At 43.8% G+C, this 13,774-nt stretch overlaps 1 protein-coding gene across 3 annotated transcripts; it reads right to left on the bottom strand.

Annotated features, from left to right (window-relative positions):
* Positions 1-145: 145 nt before the first annotated feature.
* Positions 146-13,608, bottom strand: anne (polyamine-transporting ATPase anne boleyn). Of its 3 annotated transcripts, none has more exons than XM_034336223.2 (10): positions 13,266-13,608; positions 5,572-5,653; positions 5,276-5,503; positions 5,072-5,205; positions 4,840-4,996; positions 4,550-4,754; positions 4,132-4,470; positions 2,571-4,042; positions 2,324-2,505; positions 146-2,233 (listed from the first exon to the last, which is right to left on the bottom strand). In XM_034336223.2, the coding sequence occupies exons 1-10, from the start codon at positions 13,270-13,272 to the stop codon at positions 801-803; spliced, it is 4,239 nt and encodes a 1,412-aa protein (XP_034192114.2). In that variant the 5' UTR covers positions 13,273-13,608; the 3' UTR covers positions 146-800. The 3 variants fall into 3 exon arrangements, with proteins under 3 accessions (XP_034192114.2, XP_034192113.2, XP_034192112.2); XM_034336222.2 differs by lacking the exon at positions 13,266-13,608 and adding an exon at positions 11,251-11,689; XM_034336221.2 differs by lacking the exon at positions 13,266-13,608 and adding an exon at positions 5,875-11,221.
* Between the last annotated feature and the right edge of the window lie 166 nt (positions 13,609-13,774).

Here is a 13,774-nt window from a genome sequence, read left to right as displayed (position 1 = left end):
AACTAATCTCCTGCTTTCGCGACGAATTGCGTAACGAAATATAATCGTCGACTTCGTCAACGAACGCCCTTCTTCGTGTTTTCGTGTAGCAACTAATTAGCTCCGAGCTAACGAGATCAGACTAGATACCGCGAATCCTTAGGTAAAAGAAAAAAAAAAAAAAAAAAAAAAACCAGAATTTATTCGTCGCGAAAACGGCATTACAATTCATTTCCCTACAATTCCCTACAGTTAGAAAAGAATTCAGTGTGCTTCTTTTTATTTCGTTTATAAATTATAAAGTGTTTCTTCGATATCGCAGTGGAAAAGAGACGGTTTCGTAGCGCGAAGAATATTCGAGGGGGTAATAAGAAATAAAAATAGTGTCTACCTATCTAGTTTGATCGACCCGCGTCAAGGGTACAAGTCTTCCACAAGAAGACGCTTCCTCCCTAGGCAGGGCGAGTTAAAATTCTCATCATCTAAGATAAATAATCTAACGGTAATACTTTCTCGAGAGAGTGATACGCTCGAATACTAATAAAAGTAGGAGGACGAAGAAAGACAGAGGTCAAAAGGGACCCCACGAAGATACGTCGATGCTCGGGTTAAGGGGAGAATTTTCGTCGATCGCGTCGAGCTCATTCTAAATGCACTGTGTGAACGATTCTAAACGGAAATCGTGCCGAGAATCGTGCCTTGTCACCTGATTTTTAAATCGTTTACCAGAGGCTTGCAGTTTTGTCATGGTACCAGAAATGCACTGACCTTTCTATAGCGACAACGTTGATTAGAATTCCAGGAAATGCTAGGATTCTCTTCTACGACGGAAGTATGTCGAGTTCGAGGACGCTTTGCGTGCTAGGAGACAATCGGTCTTCGCTTTTATGAGTCAACGCGTTCTTAAAATCCCTCAATTTTTGCGGTTGAAGAGCCATGGCCGTGTTTCTAGGTAACGTTGCGATCGGATTGGTGCTGTGGCTCTTGAACGGTTTCTCGTACCGATTTATCCCGTTTTCCGACTCGGAATTGTGCCTCCTCTTCGCCGTTAGTTCCAATTTTGGCTGCTTCGTCACGGAGTCCTTGTCCTCGAAACAGGGCACCGTTTGCATGGACACGGTGTTCCTGCGATCGTTGAACAGGGATCTAGGATTCAAGGTAACTTCCCTGGCCGAGCCAAACTGTTTAAAACCAGGGCATACGGGACTGTTCATGAAACTGGTGTCGACCGGGTGACAGGGATCGGGCACTCGTTTCTCGATCTTGATTTCGGTAACGTTCTGACGGATCAGAATATCCGGTGTCGCTTCTGGCAAAGGTTCCTGGGAGATCATTGGCCATTTTAAGTCACGAGCCATATCGCGTTCGTACGCGAGAAATTTTCTTCTCGATTTGTCAACGTTGTGCCAGCGGTAACGTAACTTGCTAAAAACGAGGTAGTCGACGAAAACGTATTCCATCAGCAACGAGATCACTAGATTCACGATGCCGTAGCCGACCAGTATGAAACGGAAACTGATGCTCTCGGGAAGCACGAGCTCGAACCAATCGGTCAGCCATTCGAAGGGAAACGTGGCGAGGTAGACCGAGAAGAGGCTCAAGAAAATGAACGAAGTTAACAGACCGTAATTCGTGAACAAGGATTTTCTATACGGATGTCCTTTCGAGAACGTCACCGCTAAAATAATGTACTGCATCGAACTGATAATGAAAACCGTATAGTTTTCTGTACAACCAACGTCGTCCTTATTCTCGATCGCTTTGATCGTCGCGTTGAACGGAACGAACCAATCCATTTGTTGAAGATGCCAAATACTGGCGTACTGAAACACAGCCACGATCAGAATCTGTGTTACGAGGCTGAGGACCGGGGTGGTACTGATCAAACTGTTCAGAGGTGCTGTTTTAACCAACGGACCATCGTACGCTTCGGTACGACCGAAGAAGAAAGCGAAGATAGAGATGATGAAGAGATCGATGTACAGAAACTCGATGTCCGTTAAGTTAGACTCGATACTGTACAACAACATCACGGATATGAACTGAGTAAGCGAATAAGTAGCCATATACTTGAAAATGCCGAAAGAGGTAACCAGAGCAGCGCGACCTTCCCGAATGACGGTCAAAACGCAGGAGACGTTGGTTTCGCGACTGGTAAAGGGTGAAGCTACGGATGATTCGGTGTCCGACAGAGAAATTCCTGTGTGAGCAGCCTTCAAAGCTCCGCAATCGTTTGCACCGTCACCCACCATGGCTGGAAAAAAGAAAAAAAGAGAAAAGAATTTTAAATCAGTATCGTGATGGCTATTTATTTACGCCAATCGTTATATGGTCAAACTCTTACCAACATAGTATCCTAAAGATTGCAATTCCTGAACAAGCTGTTGCTTCTGGTCTGGCGACATTCGCGCAAAAATTGCACCACGGGTGACAAGTTTGGGAATCAGTTCTGGGTAGTAATGTTTGACCAGTGCCCACGTTTTACCAGTGAGTGCAAACACGTACTTGTTTTTCGAGTGTTGTAAGCTAGAAAAGAAACATTCTATATACCTACTATCTCGTCTATTATGCGTACAAAGAAAGATACTTACTCGTCGGATAAATAATTGACATCGTTTTCGAACTGATTGTTCCCGAAAGAGCCACTTTCGACCGTGTCCAAGCTAGCTATGCTATTCAAATCAGTCATTTCGCTAAGATCCCCGTGACCCATCGGTGAAATTGGCGACGGTTGACTGTTGCTCTTCGTGAAATATATCTGTGGCTTCACTTGATTCTGTTGAGTAGCCGAGACCGCGATTACCGGTGTTCCTGGCTTCACTATGTCGCAGTCTCTGGCAACTGACAGAGCTGTCAACATGTTGTCACCAGTGACCATCACGGTTTTAATACAGGCAGTGTTTAAAGCACTGATGACTGGCATGGTTTCTGGTTTCAATCTGTTCTCCATGATGACGAACGCCAAGAAGATCAAATCGGATTCGGCGGCCTCGCGGCTCAATCTTTGAACTTTCGCGTAAGGAAGACGATTCAAAGTTTTGTGCGCCATCGCAATCACGCGATATCCTTCCGACGTGTACTCTTGCAAGACCGCGCCAAAGTCAGCTGGAATCGATTCGGCTTTGGAAAGGCTCAGGATCATTTCCGGGCTACCTTTGCAATAAAGATCGTAATGATTCGCGCCCAATGTCCTCGTGATCACGCTCATCCGTTGAAGGCTCGAGGTGAACGGAAATTGTCGCACGATTCCAATTTCTAATCCTTGCTCGCCCAATTCCGTAGTGGAATCAGCCAACGCGGAATCAAGATTATTCAACGAAACGTTGTCCACCACCTCGGATGTAATCGAGTTTTGTCGGCTGATAGAGATCCTTATATCGTTCGACAGTTTCTTCAGCAGTTTCGAACTCTTCGGCGGTCGAACGACGGTGGGAAAAAGCATGGAGAACTTGGACGTGTCGGATACATCGGGCTCCTCCAATGTCCAGCCGGTGGACTCGAACATTTTCAGATCGAGCGGGTCACCTACCAGCTGATTATCGATTATAGTGATCCCGTGACACGTGACCATTCCAATGAGAAGATCATTCAAAGGCAGGGAGATGATCTCTTTGATAGGCAACTGAAACTTGTTGTCGACAGCGGGCACCACGCCCCACATATCCAGTCCGTCCTCGGTCAGTGTTCCAGTTTTGTCGAAGCAAATGCAATCGATCGATCCCGACACGTTTATAGTCCTTGGGCTGGTGCAATAAATCTTGTTCTTCTCTAATCTACGTTGCGCCACCAGACGACCAACGGTCATAGCCGCTGGTAGAGCCGGAGGTACAACGATCGTGATCAAGTCTAAAGCTTCCAAAGCGATGTGACTGCTTTGCACACCTCTCATGATCTTTGTCACGATGGTGTAGATCACGCCGATGCTCGCGATTCCAGCCAATAGAACGACAAACTTGTAGGAATCTTGTTCGAACTTGAAATCAACCGGTGGAGGGTACATGATGGACCTCACCAGGCCACCCTTGCTCGTGTTGAACCCTGTCCGGATAACGACCGCCAAAACCTGTACGTAATAGTCGAAGAAACGTAAGGATAACGTAAGGATTTCTACATTATTGATTCTGTTGAAAGGAGATGTACCAGCAACGTTACCTTTTCGGATCCATAGTATCTGGTCTGAATGACACGAGTACCGCAGAACAGAGTATGCCTCGCGTGCTCCTTGGTATCGTAGATTATCTCGCTGGACGAAGGTATAGGAGTTTTGGTGACGGGAACCGATTCCCCCGTAAGCATAGACTCGTTCAGGATACAATTTCCTGTGAGAAGCACAGCGTCGCACGGCATCAGACAACCATGAGATGGAATAACTAAAATATCACCGGGTACCAATCGTTCAGCGGGCACAGTTGCAGTTTGTCCGGTCATTCTATCTCTCATCACAGTCGCCACGTCAGACGAGTGAACGGTGGATCGTAAATTGTGTTGGTTCTGTGGAAAAGAATTCATTTTGATCGATGTCGTCTTTATGGGTAACCAGAGACACGTAAATATGAAAAAGAACGCATACCCGTCGAGTCTGGAAGACTGCCATAATTATACCGACACTGGACATTGATAAAATGACCATGGCGTAGTAGTAATAATTGTCGGCAACCCAGAGGCAAAAACTGAACAGTTGGAAGACATAGAATGGATTGAGAACCTCCAGACAAAGGAGCGTTAAGATACTCTTCACTGGAATCACGATCTCGTTGTTTCCGTAAACGTTGCGTCTAATTTATTCGAAGAAAAATGAAGATCGTTTGTAAGATTAATTATAATAACGAACAGGAAACAATGGTTGTTAAAGGAATCTACCTCATGTGCTGCTCGTGATAGTTCAGTCCTTGCATTTGATGCAACGTCGAAGTTAAAACGCCAACATCTAGACCGCGAAGCTTCAGAAATTCTGATCTTTCGTGGTCCCAAACGTAAGTTAACTTTTTACAATGAAAAAGAACGATAGATGGAACCTCTGTAAAAAATAGACGATCATCGATCATATGCTATTAGGTAATTAAGATCATTTAAAAAATTGATAAATCTTTACGTTTGAATTGACCGCCGAGTAAATGCAAAGATAGCGTTGGGTATTCTTCCTTCACTTCCTTGATGGTTATCATGCTGCCGTTTTCCACCCAGGGTTCGTTATCCATTAATGATTCTCCGTCAAATGGCTTGTTACTTTAAACAAATCGACGCGATAAATTGACGACGTTCATTGTTATAATTAACGAGAAGATGCGATACTTACACTACATCCTGGGCAGCTAAGGTCTTTAATTTCTTCACATAGTAACTCGTGTGTTTTCCTTGAAACTTCTCCACCAGCAAGACTCTGTCTGCATCTTCTAATTGACACTTGGAATGAGTTGCCAACAGCATCAAGTGCGGTACCCAGTGAAAGACCAACCTAAGAAGTCCTCCGGTGATGACGATCAAGAACCAGGTAACAGCGGTGAAGATCTTGTTTCTCTTATAGCTGAAACCGTGAATGAATTTTGAGTATCCCTTCGACAGGGCTATTTTTGGATAGCGAAAATGATTTACCCATAGATTTCCATCTGATCTTCTTCGCCAGGGTTGACATAGTCGATGCCATTTTTCAGATGAATTCCGTTACCTCTGGTACCTGAAATCAAACGACGATTCGATGAAAATTAATCTGATCAACGATGACGGGCGTGTGACGTTATCGAGGTGTTTTGCAATCAGATCGAAACATGTGCGTGAGAAGATACATGTATTTTTGTAAGACGATTTCGTTCGCGAAGGGCGACGCGTGCAGCGAAAATTGAATGTTCGCCAAATGATCAATCGCGACAGCAGGAACGAAATCGTGTCTCTTCTTACCCTCCAAAAGTTCCGTTTTCTGTTCGCGCTGATGATCAGCAGTGGTATTGGTAGCGCGTGTTCCAAACACGCTGTACGCGTTTCTGGCGAAGCTCAGGTTCAGCTTGCTCGGCGTGGGCGGCATGACGATTGCGGGGCAAATGGGGACCAGATTCTTGGATAAATATTATTTTACTTTTTTTTCTTTTCTCTTTAGTTTAAAATTAGCTACAATTGGCGAAAAATGTAGTCTCGCAAGGAGATCGATTGCAGGATACCGTTATCTTCTTGATATCACGATAGCGGCAGTTCTTCACCCCTTTTTTTCCCACCTTTCTTGTCCTTCTTCTTAATAATTGATCCGTTGTTCGTCTCACTACTACATGTTATCTCACTACTACTCTTTATCCAGCTACGCAAGTTATTGTCTATGGGTCACTCGATAGGGACCCTTTCGTCGTTCGTCTCGACGAGCAATTAAAAACGACACCAAAGTTCGTCGAGGTTTTGGTTTGATAAAGGGAAGGGGGATCAAGGGGGATGGAGGAACACTCGTGTTACAAGAGAGAAATACGGGAACGTAACTGAGACCACCAAATGAAATGGTTCAGCGATGAATCCCGTATGCCGTATAGGAAGAGTGCGGTGTATGGAGTGCGGAGTGCAGAGTGCAGGACGAGGTGATTTTGTTATTTTAGGTAATAACCCCGTCTGCTACCGACACCGATTGCCCGCCATTTTTGGGTCCGTCTTCAAAGTTCTCGAGTTAGACTTGGCGGTAGCGTTCTGTTGCATTTGGCTGGCATAGAGGATCGACGATTCGGCTATTCTCGAGGAGCTCGAGGATCGAAAAGCTTTCGACGAGAGCAAGGATGAGCGATGAACGGCAGGAGTAGGACGATTAGAATGATAAGCGTGTAGTAGCTGATGCTATCGTTTCGGACCTGCCCCCGATTTTCTAGATTCGTGTCAGTCGCCAGGATCGGTGAGCTTTCGCCATCCAATTCGTGGCGTGGTCACTGCTCGTTCACCTTTGCTCATACCGCGACGTAAGCAAGCCTGTTTCGAAACTCTGCCGGACGATCTGGTCGGACGAAGCGGCTGAGCTTCTTCGAAATCCCAGCAGCCCACCGGACACTTCTTCGTCTTCACTTTGCTTCTCGCGGTTGCTCCAACGTCGCTTCCGCCTCTGGCCGCGAAGTCAACTTCGATCGACTCTCTTGTATTCTCGTGCCTCCCTTTTTCTGCCTCTTTGTACGATCTCAAATACATTACGGGTTATAAAGTTATTTTGAATGCCGTCGGATACTTCGATCGGCAGAAGAAACTCGATAGCCCGCTGCTGAGCCCGCTGGATGGATGATCGCGAATTCTTTCGCGATCGACAGAGATCTGTATTATCGGTTGAACGCGATCGAGTCGACGAATGATCCTTCGATCGCGTTGTTGCCGATAGTCTTCGGAAAAATCACTTGCCCCGATCAAATATCGAAGTACTAATTCGAAAAGTCACTTATTGAAAAAAAGATAGATTTTATCGGTTTTTTTTTTTTTCTGTTCTTAAGTAACACGAACGTCACGGCTGCGTTGAAGAAAAATTGATCAGTTTTGTCTATTAATACCTGGTGTCTAAGTACCGCACCGAAATTCACCACACGATATTCGCGATTTTTCACCAACTATAAATAATGGATTACGTCAACGTTCAAGTTCTTTTTTCGAAGATGATCGCACGATTGCTCGCGAGTTCTTTTCCTTCGCTGGCAAATAAGATTACACTGGTATCTCCAGCGTTATTCGTGATTAGGGTCGATTAATCCTTGACAATCGTCCTCGCGGTTGACCAAAGTATCTCTACGATCAATTCTTTCAGATGATCCGCTTAAACGATTCACCCTCTTCGGGACTTCTAAGTACAGAAAAGACGGTGCAATAGTTTGTTCCTAGCATCTTGCTCATAATGAAAGAGCTCGTTAGGATCGTTCCGTCTGTTGGACAGTTTCGCGATGGCTAGAGGCCAGCTGGTTAAATTAGGAAACAGAAAAGAAAAAAAAAATCTCTCTCCTCCAAAAAAGTCACTTTGCACACGATCGTTTCACTTGCGTTTCATGTATCTGCGGCACCCTTAAAAACAAGGGCCGACCAGTTTTTTCTCTCACAGCACCCACCGCGTAATCCAGCGTCGACATGCACCGTTGTTGCTTTATAAGCGTTCGCGTTCGCGTTCGAGGAAAAATGACACTTTTCCTGCTCGCATTCCTTCGGACTTTCCTCCTCGGTAGCAACACGGATTCCACGGAATTCTTTATACCGCCTTCCCGCAACGTGCTCGTGATGGATCTAAGATGGCGACCAAACCCAGTCGTGTTCTGCTGCTTTCGGTGTTGCGCTCCGAATCGCACGCTCCTCTTCGCTAGCTAACTTCTCCTCGTCGATTCTTTTTTTCTCCTGCTAAACACAATCGCACCGATGATGTTTCACGTTCGACCGGTTAGTTGGATCGTTACGAAGCACTCTGACAAGTACGCGACAGCTGGCACAAACCGTTCGCCCCAATTACAACGAGATTCCAGACGCAAGTGTATTAAGGGAATCGTTTGGCATTAGCAGAAGACTTGCGCTCTGCTAGCTTCCATGTCCCGGCGTTCAGGGCCGTATCCGTTTTTTCTTTTCCTGCTCTTCAGGTACCTAGACGTCGCGTCGCGTCGCGTCGCGGCGCCGCTACGCGTTGCTCTCGTTATCTGACGCTGCGATAACGACACCGATTCGAATTACGCTCTGTCAACGTTTCGTCATCAGTTTAAAAGGCATAGTTCGGTCTTTGCGCGCGCCTGCTGATCACCATGCGAACTTTCGCGACACACGTGTCAACGATGAACTTTGAACGATTTTCATGTTCTTTCTTGCGTCACGAATCACTAGACCGCCGGATATTTCATTTTGATAAACATCAGCTTTCTTTTTATTTCAAATCGGATCGTTCAATTTTGATCGAGGTCGTTAGGAATATTTGAAACAGCTTGAAAAATTTTTACGTGGTGGCACTAGATTCGCTGGTTTCATGCCTGAGATATCCCTACCATTGGGTTATGCCTCGACCTACGACGACGTCGTCGCCGCTTTGACTCATTTATTTCCACTAAATCCTCCGTGGCACCAAGTACGGCCCTGTTAATTGCCGGTTACTCCAAACTCCTACGGTTGTTTTCATGGTGTCCCATCGATAAGTACCTAGCACCTGTTCAGGGACTGTTGCTTGAAAAGGCAGGCAGAATCGAACGGTTTGAACGCTTCTGCCCGCCTTGTGAACCCTATGCTTCTGTCTCGGTCCCTCTTCAGAGCTGTCTCTGTTCCTCCAATTGGCCATCGGAGTATTGAACGAGTCCGAGAGCCTCTTGGTCGATACTCCATTTCAGCTAACTTTTCTCTTTGCCCAGCACGTGCCGACCGTCTGAAACGTTCACACCTAACTCCATCACAGCTGGTCGGCTTCTGTCTTTCTTTTGCTTAGCTTCTTCCATGTAACTCCGATTTGAAACCCTTCCAGGCAAACACGCCGCTCGCGCGCCCTTTTACATCTCGGCTTAACGAGAATTTATGCTTTTTGGCAATCGGAGTATAGAGAAACAGTTTTAAGAATCGGTAATCGGATTTCGCATCCGAAAGTTTTATTAATAATTTGTTTAGTACATATTTCACCGTTTCCCGGTAAAATCGGTGACGCATTGATTTCGCTTGCGAGGGTAGCCTTTCAGTTAAGCATATTTACGCAATGATACGAAATACTGGTTTTGCTGGACATAAATCCTCTAACATTCCATTTGTTCGAGTTAAAAGACAGTCTAATAATATGACACCACGTGTCAAGCACAGGTCAGATTGTAACTCACGATCATTAGACACGCTCTAACATTATTGACATCGTTAATGACCAGACGACACGTCGTTAATCGAATACAATCAGTTTTCGATATTTCATGTACACGAAACCTATTTTCTTCTCGTTCCAATCATGTTTTCCGTGACAAACAGGGAAAAGAAGCGACTGGTTTTGCAATCTAACCTTGACAGATGGTTTCTCACTGTTTTTCTTTAATGTTCCTTATCACGTTGGACATCGTGCTGTTTTTCAAATGGAAATTTTTCGTCTTTCGTCAATGAATCGTTGCCAAAGTCTTAATTACACTTGGAGATAATAAATACTTATATAAGGTGAATATTGTCAATTGCGTAAGTGACAACGCTCGTTTCTTGGATATCGAGGATGTACCGTTCCTCGTACACCTTGCGTCATTGCTTATTCTTGAAAAATTGCTACACTTCCGGTTAATTGATACGCGCTTTTGTTTACTACACACGTAGCCGGTTATCTGATCACGATTCACGTGATCAATTCGCGATTTTATTGATCAAATAAAATCCTCTAGAAATGTTATCGTTGTACGATTTGGCCGATTCAATTATCGGACATGTTTCACGGCAAAGACCTCTGATGAAACATGACAAAATCAAGCGAGCGTTCGATCGATCATCGGCTTATCGATCGTACTCTGGATCTTAAGATGTTTAAAAAACAGGTAACAAGTTCAATAGGGTTGATACGAGTTACAATTTCATAATTAAAAATTCGATCGAACTCGTTTAATATAAACACCCTGATTATCACGAGAATAGATCATAAAGGTGTTACGAATAATTGAAAAATAATGATAAGAACTTTAAATAAATGATTTAAATGAGATTGGGTGTTATCTTTCACTAATTCAATGTCACAGTATTGCAGCTAGTGATGAGTGCGACTCACGCGAATGGGTCGGGGTTGAAGCGAAACTTAGCGTTTTGTAATTCACCAATAATTGTTCCATATTCTAACGAACTTTTTTTAACATTAGAACAAGCCAAGTGAACTTGAACTAGTAATATGAAATACTCTCGATGAATCTGGATCCAAGGATAAACGTTATTAAAAAAGAAAGTAATCAATCTTTCTCATCGTTTAACGCGCTCGAATCGATCCGTCGAGATTCTGTTTCGAGAAATTGAAATGGGTATTGTGTAAGAAAAACACGCCTCGACCTCCGTGCTATTTTCGTGCAGGCAGAGGATGGTTGACAAAATTCGATGAAAATCGTCTCATCTTCTGGTTACAGTCGCTTAATTCATCTCGCTTCCTCCATCTACAACGCGCGCGCTTCTTCGCCAAGCTGTTTGAACTTTTCAAGTCTATAATAATCCAGTGACTCGTTCTTGACGAGGCCGAAATTTCCACGGAGTCATCAACGTTTCCGGCGAAGAATTATTAGTCAAGTTATTTACGACGATCCTCGAAGTGCAAAATTTTCGGTTTCCAGAAGAAGCAGAAGAAGAAGAAGAAGAAGAAGATGACATATTACATACCTCCTTCGTCTGCAAACGACAGATCAAGCGTTAATGTCAATTCACGTTTAATGATTTCATCCATTATCAATTAAAATTGACATTATAACGAAGACACAGCACTTCACTTAGTTCCAATAATTGGAAACGAAGCAGCATTCGACAAATCGGTTCACTGCTAACAAATGATTCGGTTTTATCTAGACAAGAGTATCCTGTTTCATTGTTTTTCTCGACGTATCAACCTTTGTAGACTGGAAGGAAAAGTACTTGATTTTTGAATGACGGTCGATTGCAATAAGTAATCTTCGGGGTTATCTTGACTAAAACTCCACGTGCTCGTTGTATATACGTAAAGCTCCATCGAAACCAACTAGTCGATTGACTGAAATATTGTCGATTCGATGAAGCCAGATACGAGAACCGCGGCGCCATTTTAATTACGTCCACGAAAGATAAGGTACTTAATCTGTCGAGAAATGAAGTTGTTATTCCACGAGCAGACGATCTATTTAGATCTCCAGATAATGAGGTCATTCCCTATTTATTTTGGATTAATTCGACAATATCTATTAACATCGTTCCAACAATTCTGTGAAAAGATAATGCACAGGTACGTTATAATCAGAGCGTGTCATTTTGAGCACAGTTATGTATTTGCAGGTTTCTGTAGATAAGATCTTTGTTTAATTCCATTTTCACAGTAGCAAGTAGTTACGGATTGAAAGGATCAGACGCGCAGCACTTCTAGTACTGTATTTTATGCTGATCGCCACTGCTGTTGATAAAGAGTGATCGAACACTAACAATAATATTATTCTTCTTTAATTGCTGCGTTAAAACATTTTAATCGAAGACGAAGTTGCGAGATAAATTCGTCTGTTAAAAGGTTTGATCATTGAATCAATTGAAATCGTTTCGAAAGGAATTTCATTCGTGGAATCATTTTTGGCTACGTGATTCGCTTCGAAGAAAATAGAACTCGCGTAGAAATGATAGAACTCTGAACTCACCGAAAGCGACCAGTCATCGCCTTGCTTTAAAACTGGCAGCTGCTGCCAAATGAGAGCTCAGATTTGTCAATTACACGGTGGAGTGCCCGATTGGCAGCTGTTAAAGGGTAATTCTCAATCAGAGAGCCTCGTTAAACTTCCTGCTTCAAGACGTTGGCTAACGTTAGCTAACGTATTCTAATATTAAAGGTTAATTCAACAACAAGAAAGTTTCATAGTATATTGATACGACGAACAACGGGCAAATGTCGACGGGAAATTTATTGCTGTCAAAACAAGCAGGTATTATAACACGCTGACAAAGCTATAAACTACGAACGTCTAATCAAAGGTGTTCCTACTTGTAAATGTGCTTTATGTAATATCTTGCAAAACGTAGTTCCTGTCCATCAACTATTTTCGTAAACAAAAACAATGATTCATGGTATCTTCAGGCTTTGACTGGAAACTTTGAACTGTAATCAGAATGTTACTCCGCTATTGCTATTTATATATTTAGAAATATGAAAAAATAGGTGAACAAAAATTGAAATCTCTGTAATATAGTTGATAGCACCACGAGTGTAATCTTTATCCGTCACGTTACTTCCGCGATGACCATAAATGGTAAGTTTTCTGGTTATTCCAACAGGTGGTTGGAACTTGATGAATGCGTTTCACGACGCGTACCTACAACAATTTACACCTAGCCAGATTGATCTCAAAAGAATTATCAAATCGTTTTAATTTCTTTGCAACAACTTGCATTTGGCCTGGATGTTGAGCAATCGAAGACTGGTTGCCGGTTGGCGCAGAAGAAAGTTTCACTGTCACTTTTGAACGTGGAATCAGCCATTCGTAAACAGAATGCTCGTTTCTGTCTACGAACGGGAGTCATTGATCCTTGTGTTCAATAAACTGATCCGATTTCATTTTATTTCCGAAATTTCGGAACGAAGCGAAAGCTTCGAAGTTGCCTGAAATTCTTTTCTACCAAAGAATATATCTACCTTTGATCAGAACTTTCAAACAACAGAAGCCTACCGTTCATGGTGTATGGCGTATGGTATCCTCGGCTCGAAATCGTTGTATTTTCCCGTTGCTATTTCGACGACCACGACGAGGATGATGGTTGTTGGACAGGTGGGCATTTAGGAGTAATCGAACACCAGGGGTTTGCCGATCATCGCGTGTCACCGTGGGACCGTGGGATTGTTCCAGATTCGAGGTGAACGAAATTAAGGGAACATAGTTATGGTTTTTTTCTCTATTTCGGGGCCGTTTTCGTGTCGGTTTTCGTCTCGGTGGCACGCGCGGCTGCGCTGTCGAGGAAAACGCTACGCGACCGCGCGGAAAATCAACAGGGACGCGCAACGGAGCGTCGAGCAACACTGTCGATCCATACGCGAGTTACACGCGCCGTTACCGACCCACGTAATCGCTCTGGTACCGGCGATCCGCTTCTATCTGACACGCTGATTGGTCGAAAACCGCTTCTTATCAGTGAACATTTTTCCCTTAGAACCGATCATCCACGGCCAGCCATCAGCCTC

The sequence above is a fragment of the Osmia lignaria genome, chromosome 7 (assembly GCF_051020975.1).
Source record: "Osmia lignaria lignaria isolate PbOS001 chromosome 7, iyOsmLign1, whole genome shotgun sequence".
Lineage (NCBI taxonomy): Eukaryota > Metazoa > Arthropoda > Insecta > Hymenoptera > Megachilidae > Osmia > Osmia lignaria.
This window is presented reverse-complemented; position numbering and strand designations above follow the sequence as displayed.

Bases quoted from the DNA above. Each gene is read 5' to 3' on its own strand.
- anne (XM_034336221.2), bottom strand. From the start codon at position 5,998: ATGCCGCCCACGCCGAGCAAGCTGAACCTGAGCTTCGCCAGAAACGCG. The intron at 4,997-5,071 runs GTAAAGATTTAT...TATTTTTTACAG, and splicing joins ACTCGGCGGTCAATTCAAAC to AGGTTCCATCTATCGTTCTT. The intron at 4,755-4,839 runs GTAGATTCCTTT...CGAATAAATTAG, and splicing joins TATCACGAGCAGCACATGAG to ACGCAACGTTTACGGAAACA.